The following is a 25165-nucleotide window of genomic DNA, read 5'->3' as shown; positions in this document are numbered from 1 at the left end:
CTATGCTAATTGTCCAGATGCTGCCACTCCTCCGCGACCCCAGCCAAGCGTTGCCATTGGGCCCTGAGGGCGCCCGTCTGTGAGCGGAGCGAGCCGATTGGCTGTCGGCGCCGCTGACTTTGAAATGACACTTGTTCTAAATAGCTGCTAAATATGGACGCCTCCCAGACAAAAAAAAAACACAGACAGACATGCACCTTTCACACCGTACACACACACACACACACACACACACACACACACACACACACACACACACACACACACACACACACACACACACACACACACACACACACACACACACACACAGACATGCACTTTTCACACCTGCCAGACACGCACACAAATACACTGTGTCCTAGTGCACTGTGCCGTCCGGTGTGCCAACAATGAACTACAGAGTTGCCAAATCTGCTTATTATAGGTGTCTTTGGGCTTTTTTTCTTCTTTTTGCCTGTTATAGCATTTCTTTTTTTTTCTTTCTTTTAGGGCTGGTTTCTGAAGTGCTCATTTAGAATCGCTGCCTAAATGGTGTTTAAAGCAGGGGTTTTCAAAGTGGGTGACGGGGCACCCTGGGGTGCCGTGACGGCAGTCCAGGGGTGCCGCGAGATCATTTTATAATATTTGGAATTTATTTGCACACTTGAAAAAAATGTTTAGTATAATTTTAAACTTGAAGTACAAAGTTATTTTCAGTCAGTTCTAACCAAAATGGCTATTATATCAACGTTTTCCTCACAACATAATCACTAAAATATCATCACTGTTGAGCAGAAAGAGTACTAACTTAATTTAACATACATTCTCTTTTATAATGATATTCTCTGAATAGATAATGCACAGCATACACAGCCCCCTGTGGTCATCTATTGTGTTACAATATTGCTTGCAGCCACATGCTGGGGGCTGGTCAGAACTAGTGGCCAATGGTCTTTTCTACCTCCTCCTGTCCTTATGCTCCTCCCGTCATTTTCTTCTTTTTGTAGTTTTTTATTTAAACTTTTTACAAAAAAAAACATTTTTTACAATGTGCTCAATCCAACGTCCCATTTTTTTCAGCGGTCAGAACAAAATTATTTACAGTGGACCCAATAACTGTCTTCTACAGTTTGGATCAATGATTTTCTTTCTTGCACATGTGATTTATAGGGGAGCATTTAGCAACACGGAGCACATTGGACATGCAGCTTGTTTTGTGTGAACGTGGGAGAACTTTTTAGGGCACTCTAGCTCGGAATCATAACGGGGAGACTTGTCCGTCCATGCAGTGAGCTTGAGTAACTGTTAACAACTGAACTAGGAAACCTGACGCCTCATTATCAAAACTAGCATAGCACACAGGTGCAGCCACAATGACTGTGACAGTAACATGCACATTCTCGTGAAATATACAGTACAGACAGACTTTTAACGCCTCTGCTTAGATCACATGTTGGCTATGCGGTCTGACAAAACAAGGCAGCACATTGTGTGCGTGATGTCATCGCGCATATGCAGACATCAATAGCGGAATCGTTAAGGACTTTGACTAACGATTCCAAGGAATCGATCCACCGGAGACAGGTTCTCAACAAGAACCGGTTCTCGATTCCCATCCCTTATGCTCATAGTGCATCACTTTGTGCTGTATTTCTCAATTTTCAAATAGCCACAACAGATAGTGTGCGTGCGTGTGTGTGTGTGTGTGTGTGCTTGTGATCATGTGGCCTAGTCCAGGGGTTCCCAAACTTTTTTGTCTCAGGGCACCCCATAAATATTTTTTTTAATCTGAGGCACCCCTACATTATAATTTTCACTCCCAGCACATTATATTTATAGCATATGGTCGTTGTCGGGTGGAAACCTTGTATGTCCAAAAACGTTTGTTTTGTATTTAACATCTATAAAATGTACTAAACTAATGAAAACAGCAGATCTGCAAGCACACAACGCCTCGCATCGCGCGGCGTTGTGTGCTGGTAGATCGGCTGTTTTCACTAGTTTTGTGCGACGGTCTTGTATGATGAAGCAGGGAAAAAGACACGTTGAAACTTGGAGATACGTGGTCTCTGCCCGACAGTGACAATATTTTAGTGATTATGTTGAGAGGAAAACGTTGAGATAACAGCCATTTTGGTTAGAACTGACTGAAAATAACTTTGTACTTCAAGTTTAAAGTTATACTAAATAATATTTTTTCAAGTGTCCAAATAGTCCAAATATTATCAAATGATCTCGCGGCACCCCTGGACTGCTGTCACGGCACCCCAGGGTGCCCCGTCACCCACTTTGAAAACCCCTGGCCTAGTCACTTCTTTTTGGGCTTGTTTTCATCGACATGTTCGCTTGTTTTTCTCTCAGAGTCTGGCAACACTGTTGGGGAGGTGGGCTCACTATGAAAGGCATTTCACTTGAGGATCCGAGAGCAGATAACAGACACTACAGTATTATCTGGACTGTCTAGATGCTGTAGGGAGAGCAGATTACACTATATCAGCACTCTCTAGATACCGTAGGTTAGTGCTGGGTGATTCTTGCTAAAATGAGAATCCACAAGAATCTACATCACCAATTCTCACACAATTTTTGAGAGCGTAAAATGAAACCAAATTAGGGTCCATTTGGTTAAAACGATTTTTTTAATTAAATAAAAAAATCGCTCTTATTTTGAAGTCCAACGACGAAGTCAAGAATAGACATTCGTCTAACATGACACATGCTGCTATGCGTATTGCATTGGCCACAACCGATGGCTGCAATGCTCACTGCTAGCTAGTTGCTAGCAGCTGCTTGATACTAAATTTTTCCTTCACGCGTTAACGCCAGGTTAACGTCTGTCGGACAGACAGACAGTCACAGGAACCGCGGCGCATGTAACAAAAGTCTAGCTCTGCGGGTGTGTTTATTTTTAATATATAGAGTCAAATACTAGTTGCAACGTTTTTTGTTTTTTTTTCCTACTGGGAAATTACGCTGGAATGATCTCTGACTGTGTGCGTGTGTTGTGTGTGGTAGAGAGAGGGGAGACACCGCTGTGGGGACACAGCGGTGTGTGTGTGTGTGTGTGTGTGTGTGTGTGTGTGTGTGTGTGTGTGTGTGTGTGCGTGTGCGTGCACGTGCACGTGCCATGGTGATATAGAGGGAGGGAGAGAGAAGGGGAGACGGCAAATGTTAATCAAACGCAGTGTGCGGATTGTTGCCCAAACGTTTTCATTTACCTGCCACAGCGTCATGACTCAAGATGTCATAGAATCGCGCCTCGCGTTGCGAGGTGTTGTGAGCATGCAGATCGACTATTTTCACAATTTCTGCCTCTATATATTTGACAATTTGGACAATGTTTAATTTGCCATTCTAGAGGTATTAAAAGGTCCTTAAATTGGCACTTTAGAAATGTGCAGATACCCTCTATGCACTTAAACTTTATGTTGGTTTGTTTACAGTTGAGTGAGAAAACAATGTTGCACATTAAGTTAATCATCTGGGGACCCCTCAAAATAGGGTTGTGTGTGGTGTGATGACGTCATCAAATGATAGAGTCGACTTCAACTCAACATTTTACTGAGTCGAGTCGACTTGCAAAAATCACAAGTCGTTAATGCGCTACTAGACGCCCGAACCACCTAAGCTGGCTCCTTTCCGAGTGAAAGAGCTACTCTACTCGATGAGTCTCTCTCGGGTGACTGAACTTCTCACCCTTATATCTAAGGGAGATAACAGCCACAGCCGTCTGAGAAAACTCATTTTTGGCCACTTGTATCCGTGATTTTATTCTTTCGGTCATGACCCACACTTCATGAGTCGTGACCGTAGGTGAGAGTAGGAACGAAAATGCAGTGGTGTAAAGTAACTAAGAACATTTGCTTAAGTGCTGTTCTTAACTCTTTCACAGCTTGGTCAGAATGGGCTTGTCTGTGGACTAGCCAGAAATTTCTAATATTGTATTATGATCTGATATTATGTTTATAAACATCAGCCCACCCCCCCCCTCCTTCTTGGACGCCATTCTTTCCTTCTTTTTTTCGATCCCACGGTCATAAACTCACCATAACTATCTGGATCTGCATTGGCATATAGTGGGGATTTTGGCCGAGTCGTCTTTCCACCCGTGCGTTTTACGTGCACGATCCGTGCACATCTATGTGGGTGCATGTGATCATCTCCGTGTGTACAATCCATGGAAAAATTTTCATTAGCCTAGCCGCTAGGACAACGGCTATGCTAACGCTAACGTCTATACAGTAAGTCTATGGGAAAAGGCTAATCTGCCCCGGAAGCAATCAAAAGCACTTCCGGTTCATGCATAGAGAAGAATCATGCTATTGGTTAGACCGGTGGTGAGACAGAGAAGGGCTACCGATCGTTTTTTTTCGATCATTATCATTTATTTCACCTATTTAGAAAAAGTGTGTAAAAGTGTGTTCTGGCTGGGAACACCTTAGCTATAATTGTGTAAAAGTGTGATCAGGCTGAGAACACCTTAGCTATAATTGTGTAAAAGTGTGATCAGGCTGAGAACACCTTAGCTATAATTGTGTAAAAGTGTGATCAGGCTGAGAAAGAGTGAAAGGGGAAGACCACCCATTTTCAATATTGAGCTCACATGTGAGCACACATTGTACTTTACAATACAAACCCCAAAATCAATCCTCCAGTTCTAGGCAACACAGAAGGGGGGCAACTTTTTTTCTATTTCCACACAACTCCTCTAAGGTATATTAATGACACAGTTCAATATTGAAAATGGGTGGTCTTCCCCTTTAAGTACACTTTTGAGTTATTTGTACTTTACTTGAGTATTTCCAATTTCCAATACTTTTACCTCTACTCCACTACATCTCGGATCCAAATATTGTACTTTTACTCCACTACATTTATTTGAAAACTTTAGTTACTTTGCAGGTATAAATTATAATATTATAAAAAAAAAATACATGAACCACCTTAGCCCTATTTCATACCTAGGCTATTTGAAAATAGCCGATCCACGAGCTCACAACGCGTCGCATTGCGACACGTTTTGAGCTTGTAGATCTGCTATTTTCAAACATTTTGTACTTTTACTTTTGGTACTTTAAGTACATTTTGATGCCTGCCAATACTTTCATACTTTACTCAAGTACATTTTGATTCTGGACTTTTACTTTTAACGGAGTACATCTACAGTGCAGTATTGAGACTTTTACTAACATACTAACATGTGAGCAGTTTTTCCAGCTGCGAAAATGATGGAGCACCACTGGTCCAATGTAGGCTAGTTTCATATAAAATGCCTATCAACGTTTAAACCGTGGTGATATGCACACCAAGTTTGTAGTTGTCCTGTTTTGATTGCTGCTAAATAATAATGCGCTAAATAGCCTGAAATGACAATCACAATTCAATCACTTTAAAGTGGGCATGTCACGAAAAAACAAGACAAATCTTTGCCCGTACTGTACCATAGAGTTATAATGTACTGTACCTACAGTACAATGTACATTCTCTTCCCATCGCCCGCAGGGTCGCACTCGCAGCCCACGGGAAGCAACTTCCTTTGCTCGCACAGGGCTACTAGGCTAGCACTAAAGCTAAAGACACAAAAATGTATATACATCTGTGCGTATAAAAATTATATTTCCACACAAATCTGGTTGTTCATGAGAATATGTTTGTTTATGTTTAATTGTTGAAATCTGGCAAAAACGATAAAATTCACAGAGAGGGGATGCTGCCTCTCGCTGGGCAGTGGGGCTCTAAAAGCGGGGGGCTTGCCACCTTTTTACGCCCCATAGCTTGGCGTGTCAGCGGCACTTTAAGTGACAGTATGGACATGAAGCAACATTTCAGTTGGACAAAAAGGACCTTTAAACAAAACCATAAACAAAAGGACCTTTTCAATATTCAGCATACTTTTTTTTTTTTTTACCAAATTACACTTGAAAAAGGTGATGAAAATGCCATTCAGTTCAGATGTCAGCCACCGTAAGGAATAAGGAATAAAAGCCACACCACTTCTGTTAGAAAAAAAATAATATTCTGTCTCATCTTTCCAGCGAACAATAGAAGAGTATCGATGTAGTGGTATCAATGAGGACTTGGGTCGTTAAGCGGACTCTAGAATGGTATCAATACCAATAAAAATTAACGATCTGCAAGCGGTCTGGAGAATGGTGTCAATAACAAATAAAGATTAACGATCCCGATCCTTTACTGATGAGATTTTCAACAGAAAAAAAGCCTGACTCGCATGTTGGGGAAATAATACTGCCGGTAACGGTGAAAACAACACAATACAGCCAGAGGGCATTGTTTCATCAATGTGTTTCTGCAGGTAATAATCAATCAATCCTTACTTTGGATTATAGGTGAAAAAAACGTAATTTAATTAAGTAATCCCATTATTTTTCAAATATATATATAAAACAAAAATCTTCATACATACAGACATGTTTAACTTATCGGGTGCCCACGATGAATGCAAGGGTTAATTTGCTGGTGCCCATGGCAACCCGCCATTTTGCCTATACCTTCGAGGTCCTGGCGGAAAAAGTAATCAGAGTAAATGAAATCCAAGCATGTCCTGTTTATTTCGAGAAAATCTTTTCTTTCAGTCAGGACCGCTTTTTAACAATCCTGCGCCACGGCGTTTGTGTGACGGCCGGTAGAAAAGGCTGCGTTTTGAACGTGAAAGTGATTTAAAACCTGGATTAGGAGAAAAATGCATGTTTGTGCAGCAGCTTTGCATGCATGTCTATTAGCGAGACAGCACTTCCCGGTCACGTGATCCGGCGCTGCATTTTGGGACATGGAGTTTCTTTCGTCACCGCGGTAGTACAGTACAGGTGCTACAGTACGGTATAGTTTACTGTACAACGCGTCAAACGCGTCGATGGGCACACTTAGACATCAAAGAGATTGACGCGTTGACACCTCGTGGGCATCCGATGAGTTAATAACCTGCTTCTCAATGATTTGATTAATTAAAACAGTTAATCAATATAGTCGCAAAGGAAACATACAAGTAGATGGAGGCGTAAAAGGCTAAGTCCTTCCAGCCCGTGTTTCTCTCGAACAAACAGTGTTGTGCGTTCGGACGCCCTGCGGAAGCTGGTAAATCCATAGTCATTGTCCTACCTGATCTTATCCAAGGTTTACACTGCAGATAGGGAGACAGATAGATGCCAGAGAATCACAGAGTTCAGGTTGGCCCTGATGGGAGCTTCAAGCAACAACGTCTCATCCATCTGTCTGAGCAGCGGCAGCAGCAGTCTGCGCGGCTACCTTTCCCTGCAGCTGTGATTAAAACCCATTCAGAACGGGTACACGTTATTGTGTATCCTTATTTTATGCTTTAACTATTGAAAAACAGCAGATCTACAAGCTCACAGCGCTGCAAGCTTGTAGATCTGCTATTTTTGAAAAATCGTGAAAATTAGAGTTTTGACCCCGATTCTGTAAGTGTCTTTTGAATCCTTCTAAGATTTTTTTGAAAAAAACTATGTTTCTATGTCAGCAATCTGGCGAGCCATCGTCAAAAGAAAAGGTCCTTTTCACTTACCTGGAGCTCAGTTAGTCTGTTCTTGAGAGACTACTATGTCAGTGGTTCTCAAAATTTTTCATGTGAAGGACCCCCAAAATTGTATATATTTGGCCACGGACCCGCATCTCAAAATATTTAGTTCCAGGGACCCCCCAGAAGCAAAATTTGAGTTACTAACGTTCGCTTTGAAAATACATATATTCAAAGATTTGCACACATTTTCACGACTTTAAAAAAAATAGCAGATCTACAAGCTGCGCTGTGAGCTTGTATATCTGCTATTTTTCACTGGTTAAAGCATTCAATAATAACCCTCTAAATGGGTTAAAGTCAAAGGGAGCAACTCACTCACTCCACCTACACTCTGTGGCTCTGCTTTGTCCTGGTGGCTCTTATCCTAACTAAACCATAGTTCTACAAATAATCGCCGTATTATCCAAAAAGGTAAAAAGGGTGGCAATCATTTGAATGCAAAACTGTGAACAGGTACAGTATAAGTGTTCAAACTGGCCTGAATAAAAATGTACAATCTACATGCTCACAACGCTTTGCGCTGCGAGGCGTTGAGAGCTTGTAGATCAGCTGATTTTGGCAAATAGGTTTGGTGTAAGAGGTCAAAAAGAGCAGACCAAGTACAGAGTGAAAGGTCAAGTTTGTTAAGTATCGACAATTTAAGATTCTAAGTGGTTAAGTCTCAAACAAGTCTATGAATCTATATGAAATCGATGAGAATCTCCATCACAACATTTATACAATTATGTAGTGGGGGTCCCTGCTTCATCTCCCTCTCAGCTAAAGGGTCCTTGGCCTGAAAACGTTGAAGACCCCTGGTATAGGGACACATCTCCGTCACTCTCCGCTCATCGGTGGTGACAGCATTAGCATGCCAGAGAAGAAGGTTGACCTCTCAGTGCAGTCCAACCTTGTTTCTATCGCCTCCTGCCTTTAACTCATTCAGGCATAGAATTATTTAAAGCTTTAACTATTGAAAAAATAGCAGATATACAAGCTCACGGCAAGCCTGTAGATCTGTTATTTTTGTAAAATCCTGTTTTTTTTTTTTTTGCATGTCTTTGAATATATATTTTTAAAAGCGAAGATTTGTAACTCAAACATTTGCTTCTGGGGGGGGTCCCTGGAACAACATATTTTGAGATCGGGGGTCCGCGGCCAAATGCATGTCATTTTGGGGGGTCCTTGACATGAAAAGGTTTCAGAACCACTGATTTAGAAGAAATAGAATCGGGTCAAAAATATTCACAATGTTCAAAATTTTTCAAAAATAGCAGATCTACAAGCTCGCAGCGCGGCACTCGGTGCCGCGCGGTGAGCTTGTATATCTGCTATTTTTCAATAGTTAAAGCACAAAATAATGGTTAGAGTGGTTCAAATCTAACATGACACAAATTTGCGTTCCCGGTGAAAATGTCCTAAGTTGTACATTATACCGTCCTGCTATGGCTTTTGGCAGCAGCTGCTGTGATATGTGGTTAAAAGTGCCTCCTGGTCTTTTGTCCCACCACTTCATCTTCACAATAAAGATGCTGTGTCAGGTTTTACTCTCATCCTGTCCCATTCCAGCTTGTGGAATGACTTGGCAATCTGCCTTCTTTTTGCCCGTGGCGGACGGTAAAGGCTTTGTCCATAGGCTCTCTCCGAAACCGCACGTTTCGACGGAAAGGTCCGGTTCGACTACACAGTAGGGATGGGACAATATGAAAATGTCATATCACGATTATTTTGACAAAAGAAGTAAGCCATTTACCATGGGAGGGAGTGGGTTGTTGGCTGATTTATCACTGTTTCAGGGTGGTGGCACGAGGCGAAGCCGAGTGCCACACAACCCTGAAACAGTGGTAAATCAGCCAACAACCCACGACCCTCGAATGGTAAATTGCTTTTCTACCACTTCTACCATATAAATGAAAGAAAACACTGTTGTAACTTGCAAGGTTAATTAGTGCAAAACACAACAGTGGGCGGCCAACTCAAGGTTGTTGACTGATTTACCACTGTTTTAAGCCAATCAGAATCCAGTATCTGAACATGTGACCACAAAAAGTGGTAGAAGTCGCGATTTACGATAATCAAAATCCATTATCCTGGGGCGGAACGTTTGCCAAAAAATAGCCGATCTACGAGCTCACAACGCGTCGCGCTGCGACGCGTTGTGAGCTTGTAGATTGGCTATTTTTTGGCAAAGACATTTGATAGAGAGTGAAAAAAAAGACTATCAAGTACGTATATCATAAGTACCTTTTACCAATTCTAGAGGGTTTAAGTGGAACCGGATATGCAGCTCGGCAAATAAAAGGTGAATTGATCCCAGTGCGCGACGGAGGACGATATGACGATGAATTAAATCTCCACGATCCGATTATCGTGAGTGTTTTTTATCACGATAAACGATAATATCGCGTATGGTCCCATCCCTACTACAAAGTGGCGTCACTCGCAGCTTCTGAAAAACATTACACCGATTTACGGTTCGGAAATCATGCACGTCGGAAAGTCGTACCTCTAGTACATTTACTTGAGTATTGTACTTCAAAGCTCTATTTCTGTGAATACAATTAGACGTTTGTCCAATCTGTTTGGTAGAGCACTTAACCCAGAACCCTCTCTAAAAACCCCAGGACAGCGATCCACTCGTCCTAGACAATTCGCCCTCCCGGCCCCAACACTGTGGAATAAACTCCCTCTTGCACTTAGAACGGCAGACTCATTCCTTACTCCCTAGCCTCCGCAGATCTAGCAGATCTACAATCTTGCAACGCCTCATGCTGTGAGGTGTCGTGAGCTTGTGGATCGGCTATTTTCAGTAATGAGAATTGGTGTAGAGGGGAAAAAAGCAGACTAAGAGTGTGTGTGTGTGTGTGTGTGTGTGTGTGTGTGTGTGTGTGTGTGCGTGCGTGTGCGTGTGCGTGCGTGCGTGCGTGTCATTGAATGCAGTGATATTTATAGACGTAATAGATTTTGAAATTGCAACATTACTTATTAATTCATTTCTAGGACGAAATTAACTGTATTTATAAACAATATTTTACTTAAAGATGTAATTGATCAATAATCAGGTCAAGGTTGCGTAAGTATTGACGGTTTCAGTGGTGCATGTAGATAGGATATTTCCACAGGAGGTGCCATGGCATTGGTCCGAAACCTATTTTTTCCGACAGCCCATTAGTCCGAATCTGTTAAGAATACTATGCCTAACCCTATTCATGGGTTGCATTTGTAGTCCTAAACGGCCATGTTGAGGACCAACACAGGTGTTTCAATGTGTCTGATTGGCACAGAACTACTGTTCTTCGCCAATCAGAACACCTGTGTTGGTCCTCAACATGGCTGGTGTAGGACTACAAATGCAACCCATGAATCCCTATCCCTAACCCTAACCTCAGTAACCCTAACTAAATTCGGACTAATGAGATGTAGGACTAATGAACCTTCGGACTTAAGGCATGAAGTCCCCATTTTCACAATGGAACCATGCTATACAAAATGTAATGCCTCAACTCTTAGTACTCGTCAGGGTGGGGGGTCTAGAGTATACTAGAGTACTTTTCCCTACATGACCTTTAACACAATTCTACACCTGATTAAGGCCTAGGCAGACACGTTTTGATGGACCAGGATGCAGACTTTGTTTTTTTTTGTTTTTTGGGCAGGATCTGATGAATTGTGTATGAGCCCCAGTTCCCCAGCTCTTTTGATGAGGCTGTCCGAGCTCTTAATAATTCCTTATTTATGCATCATTATTCTAATTTAGAGACGGGAGCGGCTGCAGGTGCCATCTGTGTCAAGGTGGCAAACTGTGTGCACACCAGTGTTGCCATGTCTTCTTATTATGAGCCACTTTGGGAAGTCACTTGAAAGTATCGGTGGTTGCGGGTTGTTCTTTTGGGCTTGTGGTGGTGTTGCTTATTTGGGCTTACTTGCTCCTAATTGTTGTTTAAACCAGTGGCTCCCAAACATTTTCACATCAAGGAGACTCAACTTATTTAAAATTAGACATTTTGAAAAGGTGAAGCAGGATGGAACTGCATGACAGTGTTGCTTTTTATGACACCGTCATACAATGACAAATCAGGCTTAAAGGACTAGTTCACCCCCAAAATGACTTTTTCCTATTTCCTACTCACGCCAGGGGGACAATAATTTGATTACATTTGGGTCCCCTTCCGGAATCAATGGGGGTAAATTTACTATAATCACATTTTTGTCTTAGGAATGCGATAAATACAAAGAATTATTATTGAACTCAAGTCTCCATGGCGTGAGTAATACATATTAAAAAAAGTAATTATTGGCTTCCATTATTCTAAATGTAGGTGTCACCTAAACCTAACCTTAAAGGTGATACACCATGAAATTTCACTTTTCCTATTTTAAAACCTTTTTTTGGCGTCCCACTAGCACCTTCTATCCTGGCAAAGTCCCATTTCTGACCGTTGTGTCTTTCTCTGGTTTTGGGAAGGCGAAGGTTAAAAGTATCCCACGGGTTCTCAAAACAGGCTGTCCAGATTTGCTGCCGTCGATGATGGCCGATTTTTTTTTTTTTGGGGGGGTGGCGCAGTTCAGGCCAAAGTTGGTACTGCAGCTGAAAATGCTCTGAGAGCCATTCAAAAATGAGAGAGGCTCTCTATTCAGGAGTGGCAATTTAGCCTCAAACCTTTTGAAAAACGTTTTTTGGGACATAAACAATATGACATAAATACTTTTTAAATGCATGGTGTATCACCTTTAACCCTAAACTGTTTCTAAGTGGGGGTGTTTCTGAATGGAGGCGTTTCGAAGGGGTGTCGATCTCCATTCCGACATGACGCCACTCCGAAATTGACTTCTTATTGTCTGAGTGGCGACACTTCCATAGAGGTTAGGTTTAGGGTAAGGGTTAGAGATAGGGTTAGTGTCGGAATGGAGACATGTCGGAAAGGAGACATGTCGGAGTGGTTGAACTACTCCTTTAAAGCGTGAATACATCATCCAAAGGGAATGCCTCTCAGTAAAAAGAAAAACGTCAGACCAACAACATATTTGCATAAACATATCTATGTTTGTCTTTCTGCTAATGCAAATCCCTCTGTTTTCTTATTGTCATCTTCCCACTTCCGCATTGTGTTTGTTGGCCTGGTTCATTAGCTGCTATTCATCTCTGTTCCTGTGATATGTAAATGATCTTTGTTCATATTATCATTCAGGGACGTGCAGAGAATGTTAGAGAGGCAGGGGCTGACATTTCTAAAAGGGCCTTTTAGTGGAAATATTAAAAATACTAGACCTCCAAGCTCACAGCGCATCGCAAGCTTGGAGGTCGGCTATTTTCACTGCTTGATACCACACTGAACTAAGCATAATCAAGTGAATTCTGGAGATGTGGCGTAAGTTAACGGCATGGGTTTCTACACAGAGAGGGCAATTAGCCAGTAGCTATATGCCCCTCCCCTAAAAGCTTTTGTCCAATGCTAGCTTAGCAACCGGCAGCTTGCCAAGGCTGTTGCCAAGGCAAACCTTGGCAAGCAGGAAGTTATTCTAAGCTAGCATTGGACAAAAGTTTTTTTGGGGGGGGGCATAGCTACTGGCTAATTCTTTCAACATGAGACGCTGCATTCAAGTCCAAGTTTGGACAAGGCAATTCTCTTGAATGCTGCCTTCAGGTATGGGATGGAAAGAGGAAATTGGGGCATTCATGACTTGTGATGTTTTCAAGTCGACCCGACTGAGTAAAAAGTTGAGTTGAAGTCGACTTTATTGTTTGCTGAAGTCATCACATGGTGCGTGAACTGGGGGACAGACCCCGAAACCCTGTGCTCAATTCCATTGAAAAAACAGTTGGAAAAGGATAGAATCATTCTATCCTTGACAATAAGCAATCCTACGGTCTGAATGCTGTACACAAGGAGCACAAATAATGATAACAAAAAAATGTTTTTTTTTTTTTTTTTTTTTTCTTTTTAACTTTTGACTTTCCCTGATGGGAGTCGACTGGTGTAATGATTTTGAGGGCATTTGCATTTCTTTCACCATATTAAAACTGCATTCATGTTCTGGAGAGGGCACTTTTTTTTACAGACGGATAAAAGGGCAGGGGCTCAAGCCCCCTTTGACATCTATGTGTGCACGTGTCTGCTGTCATTATTACCATCTGGTGTCCCTGGCGTATTCTGACTGTCCAAGGAGAAGCGGCTATGTACAGTATATACCTGCTCTATTAGCTTCTAATGTATTCTACATCACATTAGAATTCATTCTACTGATCTATTATTAATATGACAACTGCCCATGCTGCACTGTACAGTTAATGTCCATCTCTCACTCCCACTCTCTCTCTTACACACGCACGCACGCGCGCGCGCACACACACACACACACACACACACACACACACACACACACACACACACACACACACACACACACACACACACACACACACACACACACACACACACACACACACACACACACACACGGGCGGTATCCTCCCCAACGTCGTATTAAAATCTCTTTCAGCCATATAAGAAGGGGGGGGGGGGGGGGAGATTGAAAAATGAATGTCAGGTCCTCGGCTGCAGTGGTTCTCAAACCTTTATGTTCCAAGGACCCCCCGAAAGGATTTACATTTGGCCGTGGACCCCCGCCTGAAAGCGTTGTGTGCCAGGGACCTCCAGAAGAGTTGTAAAGTTGTCCTCAGAACAGAGACGCTAGGGTTCATTCAAGCACTGTGAGCTTTTAGAAAGGCTATTTTCGGCAAAGAGGTTTGGTGTAGAGGGGGAAAAGAGCAGACTAAGTACAGAGTTAAAGGTCAAGTTTATTAAGTATTGACGGTTCAAGTGTTTAAATATCTGAAAACACAAATTGACATGAATCCAAAATACACTGATGACTGTGCTGTCAAACGATGAAACTATATGGAATCTATGAACAGGTTGTGGGGGTCCCTGCTTCATCTCTCTCTCAACTAAGGGGTCCTTGGCCTGAAAACGTTGAAGACCCCCGACTGTACTGCATCATCACAATCCCACCATAAGTGACCTATTCATCTCTGTCTGCCGCGTATCCCCGCGTCGCCATTGGCAGACCCATTCATCTCTTGTCTCTTGTGTCTTCCTGTGCTCCCATTGGCTTAGACGAGGACTGGGAGGCGGGCCAGCTGCTGGGCTTCGAACCCTGCAGTGAGAACCTGGTGACGGGCTGCAACATCCAAGATGGCCGCTGCGTGTGCCACGCCCTGCGGACCTGCAGCGACCCCTTCCAGTTCCCCTCGCTGGACACCTGCCAGACCGCCCTGCAGCACATAGAAGGTCTGTGCACGTGTGTGTGTGTGTGTGCGTGTGTGTGTGCGTGTGTGCGTGTGTGTGCGTGTGTGTGTGTGTGTGTGTGTGTGTGTGTGTGCGTGTGCGTGTGCGTGTGCGTGTGTGTGTGTCTCTTTCTGTCTGTCTAGACCAGTGGTTCTCAACCTTTTCAGGCCGCGACCTCCAAAATAATCATATTTTAACTGGGAACCCGCCACCCTGACGAGCACTAAGAGTTAGGGCATTCACCAAATATTCGAATATCAAAGTCACTATTCGACGTTGTTCACCGAAGTCGAATATTCACTTTTTTCTTTTTTTTTATAAAATATATAGTTATAAAATATATAGTTTATAAAGCTTGGCTAGATAGGAAGTCATAAGAATGAGTTGTCAAAGGCCGTGACCCCCAAAATAAACATATTTGAACTGGGGACCCCCACCTTGACAATTACTTGGAATTGTAGGTATTACATTTAATCGGTTCCACAGATAAATATTGTGAAAATAGCAGATCTACATGCTCACAACGCCTCGCAACGCAAGGCGTTGTGAGCATGTAGATCTGCTATTTTCACTATTTATCGAGGCGAGGCGTTGTGAGCATGTAGATCTGTTATTTTCACAATGTCCGCCTCTTGCTTACTTTAACAGTTTGGCCAGTCCTGTTAAATATTCGATTATTTGAATACTTTGAGGTTGAATAATTCGAATACTAAAAATCACTATTCGTGAATGCCCTACTAAGCGTTGAGGCATTACATTTTGTAGAACAAAGCTATGGGTTGCGAGGCGTTGTGAACATGTAGATCTGCTATTTTCACAATTTCTGCCTCTAGTATTTGACAATTTGGCCAATGTTTAAAGGAGCTATGGTCAACTTTTTTCTTGAAAAACGGACGCTAAAATAAAAATGTTGAAAATATTTTATAAAAAAGAAGAGGGATGTAAACAAAGTCAGCCTGATTGATTATTTCATCATTATTTGTACGCTTTTTGTGGTCATTTCTGAATAGAAACACATATATGAAGCTTAATCTTTTTTATAAAATATTTTCGACATTTTTATTTTAGCATCCGTTTTTCAAGAAAAAGTTGACTATAGCTCCTTTAACCGTTTTAGTGCCAGCCCCTAGAGGGCGCCAAAGAATGCCAGGGTATCTCTCATAGGCGAGCGTATTAGCATCCGGGGACTCACGTTGCAGTGACGCGCGTGCTCACGTTCGTGCACGTCATGGAAAGGTCCCGGATGAAAATGGCTACAGAATAGCTATTAGCATTTTGTCATTTAAAAGATCATTTTTAGCCGTAAATAAACCTTGCGCCGCATCCCAAAAAACACAATCCAGAGATATGGGCCTCCAAAGATGTGGTTTTTCATTGGATTCGGCGGCGATTCGCGGCTACGTTACTCGCTAACGGCCGGCCGGGGGGCGGCCGGATTTCGAACACTGGATTGAAAATTTAGGCCCAGGCTTCAGAAGGCCTCGGATCATTTTATTCATTTCATTAAAAAAGCCGAACATGTTCGGGATAGGCACACTGGACGTCGTTCCGGAAGCGGCGCTGAACATTCGGTGAACATTGGGGGGCTCAAAAATGTATTTTAAACCATTTTTAATGGAATATATCGTCGGACCATGTAAAATGGCTAGCTGGCTAGCGTAGGACGAGCCAGGACCACCCACGACTCTACAAGCAGCTCAGGGTAAGTCAATTAATAAAAAAAAAATTGTATTGGATTGAAATAAAGCCGAACTTGTTCGGGATAGGCACTGTATGAGTTAATTTGTCATTTTAGAGGTATTTAAATGCCTTAAATTGTCACTTTAGAAATGTGCAGATACCCTCTATACACTTAAACTTTATGTCGGTTTGTTTACTGTTGAGTGAGAAAACAATTGTTGCACATTAAGTCAATCATCTGGGGACCCCCCAAAAATAATTTGAGGACCCCCCTGGGGGTCCCGACCCACAGGTTGAGAACCACTGGTCTAGACAGCTGTCATACAGCCCAGTAGCACATAGAGTAGAAGGTCTGTGTGTGTGTGTGTGTGTGTGTGTGTGTGTGTGTGTGTGTGTGTGTGTGTGTGTGTGTGTGTGTGTGTGTGTGTGTGTGTGTGTGTGTGTGTGTGTGTGTGTGTCTGTGTGTCTGTCTGGACAGCTGCCAGACAGCGCTGATTGGATCCATTTCATTGCCTGCAACCAGCATACAAAGGAAGGTTAAAAAGACAATCAAGGATAAAAACACACACCGTAAAGTCATAGACTCTGCTGTGGTTTCCCTCACACACCAGTCCACAAACACTGACATACAATGTCTGTCTGTCTTTTGAACGTATGACTGAATAATCGAGAAGCATTTTTTTTTCTTTTTCTTTTTTGTTGCTTTTGTAGCCTATATTTCAACAAAGCAACACCAACAAAGTGAATTGTCTTTTTATAATCAACTAAATTGATTTGTCCGATTGACCACTTAACACTGTATTAGACGTTGGTGTGCAATGGTGACGTACGGCAGAAAGATAGTATAGATTAGAAATTTGCCAATCATTTTCACTACACACATATAGTAAAAGAATATTAATTGTGACATTGAAATAATCATGATATTGATGTGAAGTCATAATGCCCAGACCTGGTTGAGGTGATTTTTCTTTCAGTTAGTCAGAACTTAAAACAGGATGGATGGATGGATGGAACGATAGATAGAACGATAGAACGATAGAACGATAGAACGAAAGATGGATGGATGGATGGATGGATGGATGGATGGATGGATGGATGGATAGATAGATAGATAGATAGATAGATAGATCTGATGGATGGATCTGTGCATTACGAGCTTGTAGATCTGCTATGTTCGCCTAATGTTCGCCACCAGATCAAGGATTAATTTGTGTTATACCAGGTCAAAATGTATTTGTATTCTCTCTCTCTCTCTCTCTCTCTCTCTCTCTGAACATGCAGTGAGTCATGGTTTTTGTCGTCACTCGATAGAATTTTAATGAAAAAATAATCACTGTATACGTATATACAGCGTCAATACTGTATACCACTCTACATTTAACAATTGAGTCACCTTGCATAGTGTGTGTGTGTGTGTGCTTGCGTGCGTCAGCAAGCAGTATAGGTTCAAGGCTTGAGGAAGTACAGTTTGTGTAACAAAGCATTTATCTTTCTTCTTTGAGCGTGCAGCTCGAGGTTGAGTCATTTCTCTGACTGCAGTGCCTTGCTCACTGACGCTTAGACAGAACCCTGGAGTAGAGCAGGAATTGAACCTTGGACCTTTGTATTGTTACACTGCATACATCGACTCCCACCGCTGTTTGTCTTCAGCGATAGCACACTCATATTTTGATCAATATGTTATGCTTTAACTAGTGAAAAATAGCAGATATACAAGCTCGCAGCGCGGCACCGAGTGCCGCTCTGCGAGCTTGTAGATCTACTATTTTTGAGAAAAGAAAAAAAAAAACGTGAACATGTGTGCAAGACTTTGAATATATTTGACCCGATTCTAATATCTTCTAAAGCATTGGTTTTCAACCTTTTCAGGCTGTGACCCCCAAAATAATCACATTTTAACTGGGGACCCCCCCCACCCTGACGAGCACTAAGAGTTGAGGCATTACATTTTGCATAACACGGTTGGCCAATGTTTATGAGAAATGTGCTGATACCCTCTATAATCTTACATTTTATGTTGGTTTGTTTACTGTTGCACTTTAAGTTTATCATCTGGGGACCCCCCAAGATAATTTGTGGGTCCCGACCCGCAGGTTGAGAACCACTGTTCTAATGCCCTCTTCTAAATCAGTGGTTCTGAAACTTCATGTCAAAGACCCCCCAACATTACATGTATTTGGCCACCGACCCCCATCTAAAAATATTTAGATGTTCTACCCCCCCTGTTCTATGACAGACGGATAGAACACAGTACTATGCAGTAGATATTGTCAGAAAAAAAGCATTTGTAAACAAAAAACAGTGCACAAAAAAGTATTATTATGAGTATTACTCATTAGGTCAGGGATCTTCAACAGGGTGTCCGGGACCCCTAGGGGGTCCTCAGAGTTACTACAGGGGGTCCTCCAAATCTTCCAATCCTTTTTATATTAACAACTTGAACCATAACCTCCATATTCTGAGAAGTTGAGCCAAAAATAGCAGATCTACAAGCTCACAACGCCTCGCAGCACGAGGTGTTGTAAGCTTGTAGATCTGTTATTTTGTAAGCTTGTAGATCGGCTATTTCCGGCAAAGAGGTTTGGTGTAGAGGGGGAAAAGATTACAGAGTGAAAGGTCAAGTTTCCTAATTATTGACGGTTCAACTGGTTAAATATCTGAAAACACAAATTGACAAACGAAACTATATGGAATCTGGGGGTATAAACTGAAGCAATAAGCCACACAAGGCGAGTGGTTGCCTGGTATTTTACACCGGCTGAGAGGAACCCTATCAGCCTGTGTAAAATACAGGTAACCACAAGCCTCGCGTGGATTATTGCTTTTCTAAAACGGTCACAATATGGCAACATGAAAAACCATAGACATGTACCAATTATAATTGTTCTATTTCACTAATAATTCACTATAAGGTCTGCTCTGCAAGAAAGTAATCCCCAGCTACAAAGAAAGTAGTTCCCAGCCTTTTGCCAACAACACAGGTGCAGATAATTGGTGCACTAGCTGTGGAAAACTGTGGAAAAAAAAATAACACACCTGGGTTTGATATAAACTGATTCAAGGTATATGCACATACGCCATTTTGTTCTACTTCCGGGTGTCTTTCGACTTCCTTCACAGGTGTTTCTGATGATACTAATCAAGGGTCTGTTCCATTCTGGTCAAACAGAGTCAGTGTGCTGATATTGTGCATGTTGGCTCACTGGAAACACTCTGCTACACCAGTGGGTCTCAAAGTGTCCTTGAGTGGGTTCCAAATGTCCCCATACAGGTGTGTAACTCTGAGAGTGTACAAATGGAAGCAAATGCACCTGCAAGGATCCATTTGCTTCCATTTGTTGATTCCATTTGTACAGAGTTCATGGGGGTCCCTGAAATTAAAGAACCGCTGTACAATAAATCAAACAGAGCCTTAATTAGTATCATCAGTAACACCTGTGAAGGAAGTTGAAAGACACCCGGAAGTAGAACAAAATGGCGTATATGCATATACCCAAGTACTGTAATCAGAATCAAGGAATGGAACTAAACGTTTTAGAAACGGCTTTATACCTCACGCTTTCTGACAAGCATGAAGACATTCAGGCACACGTAAGCAAAAAAAAAAAAAAACAAGGACGGCATGTGGGTGGGTGTGGTGGGAGTTTAACATGCATGGTGTTTGTCTTATTGCGTCAGTGCCGTTATCGTACAGCCAGTACGCGCTGCTGCTGCCAAGAAGGTATTTATTATCTCCCGCGGCTGCTTGGCAGGAGGCGACGCCAACCCACAAGTCATTTGTGCCTCGGTGGTGTCTGTAGCATCTGTCACTGTACGACATCCTTGAGGGGGAAAGCAGCGAACGGATAATGTTTGGTTGATACGCTGAAGATTTGTGTCACGTTTAGCTAATTGGCTCTTCCCTCCTTTCCTTCACAGGTGTTACCGATGACTCCAATTTAGCGGTTCTCAACGTAACTCTTTAGAGAGTACTAGTGGAACCATTTTGGTTCCGTGTGTACGTGAGTACATGAGTTACACACGGAAAGGGCCAGTTGGAACCACTTTGAGACCCACTGGTGCAGTGGCGTCAGTTCAGAAAAAGCTAAGGTATGGCAACATGACAAGGCGCGCGTGCAATACACCAGTCATGTTGCCATACCTTAGCAACAGGCATGATATATTTATTTTAAGAAGTACATTTTATTTTTCCCTACAGTTGGGCTGGATATGGCAGCCTGGAACGGTTGTTCAAGTACAGCTAAACTTGGCATGTTAGTAAACGTGCCACAATTAACAATAATGCATTGCACCTGTGCAGCTGACCTGCGGAACCTGGGAATATACCATCTTGTCAAGATGGGGAGAATATAAGTATAATACCTTGTTAAAGTGACCATTTTGTTAAATTTTGCATTTGTAGTTATTTTACTGTACTTTAACAACATAATAACCAGAACAGATAGACAAAAAGACATTCATGGATTTATATTTAAAAGTAACTTTTATTTTCCCCCCTGGACCCAGGGTATGGCAGCTGACGCCCCCTGCACTGGTGTCTTCATTGTTTTACTGTAGCTGTATGCTTGTATGCTATGAAATGTTTGCTCATTTCTGCAAATGTTCACCTCAGAATAGTGTCGTTACAGGGTTCAAGTTAAAGGTGATACACCATGAAATTTCACTTTTCCTATTTTAAAACCTTTTTTTGGGGTCCCACTAGCACCTTCTATCCTCACAAAGTCCCATTTCTGACCGTTGTGTCTTTCTCTGGTTTTGAGAAGGCGAAGGTTAAAAGTATCCCACGGGTTCTCAAAACAGGCTATCCAGATTTGCTGCCGATTGTGACGTCATCTCTGCCGATTGTGACGTCATCACAAAAAAAAAAAAAAAATCAAAAACATTTTTTTTTTCAAAAAAAATCTTTTTTCAAAAAAAAAAAAAAAAAATCAAAAGGATTTTTGGGGGGCTGGCGCAGTTCAGGCCAAAGGTGGTACTGCAGCTGAAATGCTCTGAGAGCCATTCAAAAATGATTGAGGCTCTCTATTCAGGAGTGGTAATTTGGCCTCAAACCTTTTGAAAAACGTTTTTGGGACATAAACAATATGACATAAATACTTTTTAAATGCATGGTGTATCACCTTTAAGCCATATTTCATACCATACAAAAATACAGAAAATAGACACATTAACCCCCAAGGGGCCAAACTCGTTCAGTAACGAGATAAGGCCACTAGAGGTCGCTCTGCCAAAAGGAGTTGTCTCGTTCCTCAACGAGACAACAAAGGGTTAACTGTGCAGCGTGCTGTGCGCATGTTGTGTTGTCTGTGAATGACCCTAGTCCATACGCCACACCGTGGCTCGCAGAGACACAGAATGGATGGTCTAGGCTGCTTTGACTTCCATTCTAGGCTGAAACATAAAAACAGCTTTATCTATGAATGAGGTGCAAAGAACGCCAGGGAAGCAGAGATCTGCTTGTTTTCACGGCGACACTTTACCGCGATGGTCGGCCCCGGTTTGGATTTTAGTTTCGCGAGCGTTTGTAAACAAATGGATCATCCTCCTCAATCGTCAGTGGACACTCACGTGCACACGCACAAAGCTTCCGAGGCTCTTCAAAATTAAAGCGTAAGTGAACGATGGCAGCAGCAACAGCTAGAAATGTTAGAAACCTTGGATTCCCATGTGTTAACTCATACCCTGCCAAAAAATATGTTTCTATGATAAAAACGTCTTTAAAACGTCTTTTTCACTATGGACCTCCCTGCCAGACGTCTTCTGAACGTCTTTTTTTTTTAAATAATAAAAAAAAAAAAAAAAAAAAAATTTTTTTTTGAAAAACATTTTTTTGGACCTCCAACAGTGTACTAGGCATGATCGAAATTGCATGTTTAACCCCCATACCAACCCCATCTTTCAAACATGGCAGCCATGTTTGTTTACATTTGAAGAAAACATAAGGGCTCCTTTCTCCTGAATGCCTGAACGGATTTCCAAGCGGATTTTTTTGTTTGAAAGCTGTGAAAAGCATGCACATGCATAGTGCATGATCTGTGCACGAATGTGTGCACCAGCGTGCACACTATTTTTTTAACCCTTTGTTGGCGAACCGGCAATATAAGAGGTCATCCCACTTTAAATATGGCACCGACTGAGTTAATTATGTTTGGCACAATGGAGGGTGATCACTGGCAAGTGTGGGAGACGATTTTTTTTTTCTTTTTTTTTTACGTGGTCAATTAAATGAAGTCACCTAATTCAGAGCAAATTACATCCTGCACTTAGATTCATTAAAATCAGAACTTTGACAGGGGAGGGAGTCGGGGAGATAGGTGCGTTATTGCTCTGAGTCTAATGACCGTTATAACAATGTCCTGACAATCAAAAATGTGTCGAAATCTTTGATTGGGTGTCATTAAAATCTATGTTGACATGGCACATTGATCATATAGGGAAAAAAATGGCACTTCATTTCAAAAAGGTCTAGAATAGAGGGTATGCTCGTGACGTCACTGTTGCTGGAAGTTATGTGGGAACGCCTACTGAGTGGCAAAAAACTAATTTCTGCCATTGACAGCCCATACATCCGAACAGAAAAGTCCTTTCTGATTGTATTACACAAAGTTAACTCCCCAACATTGCGGCTGTACTGAAAGCTTGAATTATCCTCTTTCTATCTGCAAAGTTGTTTCATAAAAATCCACCATAGACATGTTATGAGCTACTTTCTGTCAAGACATTCTGTGCAGGGGATTATTGTTCCAATTGTCAGAGTTTGGAAGCACTCGTTTTCAACAACACAACATCCTGCTGCCTCCTGCATTATGTGCAATTTAGAAACAGGTGGTATGCAGGGCCGTTGAGTGATTTGCAACTAGCACTTCCAAACTCCAGTGCTCCATGCTGCTCGATGTTTTGCCACTCAGTCTAGATTAGGGGGGCGGGTCCCAGTGGACGTGCATACCCTCTATAACAGGGGTGGGCAACTGTGATGATGGCAAGGGCCACTATATTTCCACCTTCACTCCAGAGGGTCACATTTGTCATTCTAGTATTGCATACAATAGAAGCAAAAATAGCAGAACTATAATAGCAGGCTATTATTGCTTCTTTTGAATTGGAATCCTGAATAGTTTTTTGTTATTTCTTAATTGGAATCCTGAAATGTAACATTTTTTTCATTTTTCAAACGCATTTAGTTATATACTCCTGTTAACTTTATGAACCTAAATACAAATACATTGGACATAATAAAAGACATTTTAATACTACTATACTAGTCATTAAGCTACTAAGATAGACTGACGGAATTAAAGCAGGTCATGTTTAGAATTGTAACAGCTGAAATCAATAATATATCAGTATTCCAATATTAACCTGAGGGCCGCATTAAGTGAATGTGGGGGCCGCATGTGGCCCCCGGGCTGCCAGTTGCCCATGTATGCTCTATAAGGACACCTAAGTCAATGTCAATACATAGTCTATCTTTGCCAACAGTTTTCTCTGTTCTCGACGATGACATTTTCTGAGATCTGATCACTACGTGTGTGTGTGTGTGTGTGTGTGTGTGTGTGTGTGTGTGTGTGTGTGTGTGTGTGTGTGTGTGTGTGTGTGTGTGTGTGTGTGTGTGTGTGTGTGTGTGTGTGTGTGTGTGTGTGTGTGTGTGTGTGTGCGCGCGCGCCCTTATCTGGATGGCATACAGATAACAACATATGTTGACAACAGGTGTAACTGGAAGCTCCCGTTCAGCATGTTGTGTTTGGGTTGATCTGTGTGTCTCCAGGTTGGTTCCCCTGGCAGGTGTCCTATCTGCAGACAAGGCTCACGTGTTTAGCCTGCAAGCCAGGCCAATCTGCCATTTAGGGATGGGACGGTATTTGTTATTAAAAATCACAATACTCATATTGTGGAGATTGAAATTTGTCGTGAAATTATCCTCCGTCATCCATACTATAATTAGAGAGAGGGGTCAGTCAGTCAGTCAGTCAGTCAGTCAGTCAGGTCACAAAATGCATTATCTATTCACTCGCTTCAGCGACTGATCTCAAATTTAACATGGCATTGGCCATTAGCATTATACACACGGTGACGGAGCCCGAATTTCATTTTTCCCAAAATTATAGCTATTTATTAGCGTTTCTTCACTCTACAGCTCTACAGCCTGTTGTCAGGGTTACGGTCCGTTCCTCCAGGCCATGGGATCTGTAGCCCCGGGCCCACACACACCTCTCTCACAGTTAGGAATGTTGCAGTCTCTCTCCCTCTCTCTCTCTCTCTCTCTCTCTCTCTCTCTCTCTCTCTGCATGGGTCACGCATGCAACGGGTGATGTGTGTCTCATCTTCCAGCGGGTATAGAAAACTTATGTGGAGCAAATACATCCTCATACTTCTATTCACCTAATTTAGCTGTTAAATGATTTGTATCCATCATAAATATACACTCCTCCATGGGCTGCTCCTTACATTATGATGCTCCGACATATTCTCACGCACACACCATGCAGTTACTAGTTACTACTTTCCCCATAACCCACACTCTGCACATATTTTGCAGCACATATATTCGAACGGGTAAGGTCTAGTTCACTTTTATTTGCAGAGCTGCATATCTGGTACCACGTAAAGCCTCTATAATAGATGTTGGGAATATTTTGATTATCTCGATAATATCGTAAATCAAATGTAATCGTGACAT

The 25165-nt window shown here is 42.1% G+C and overlaps 1 protein-coding gene across 1 annotated transcript in view; it reads left to right on the top strand.

Annotated features, from left to right (window-relative positions):
• crim1 (cysteine rich transmembrane BMP regulator 1 (chordin-like)) overlaps positions 1–25165 on the top strand; it is a gene marked incomplete at its 3' end in the record, with an annotated part of 308756 nt that overhangs the window by 65503 nt on the left and 218088 nt on the right. Inside the window, exon 2 of the mRNA XM_080751169.1 lies at positions 14635–14808. Coding sequence (XP_080607295.1) covers positions 14635–14808 — 174 coding nt within the window. The remainder of the gene's footprint in view (positions 1–14634; positions 14809–25165) is intronic.

The sequence above is a fragment of the Nannobrachium achirus genome (assembly GCF_963921795.1).
Source record: "Nannobrachium achirus genome assembly, chromosome: 20".
Classification (NCBI taxonomy): Eukaryota; Metazoa; Chordata; class Actinopteri; order Myctophiformes; family Myctophidae; genus Nannobrachium; species Nannobrachium achirus.
Note: the sequence above shows the minus strand (reverse complement) of the source record. Positions and strands in the feature narration are given on the sequence as shown.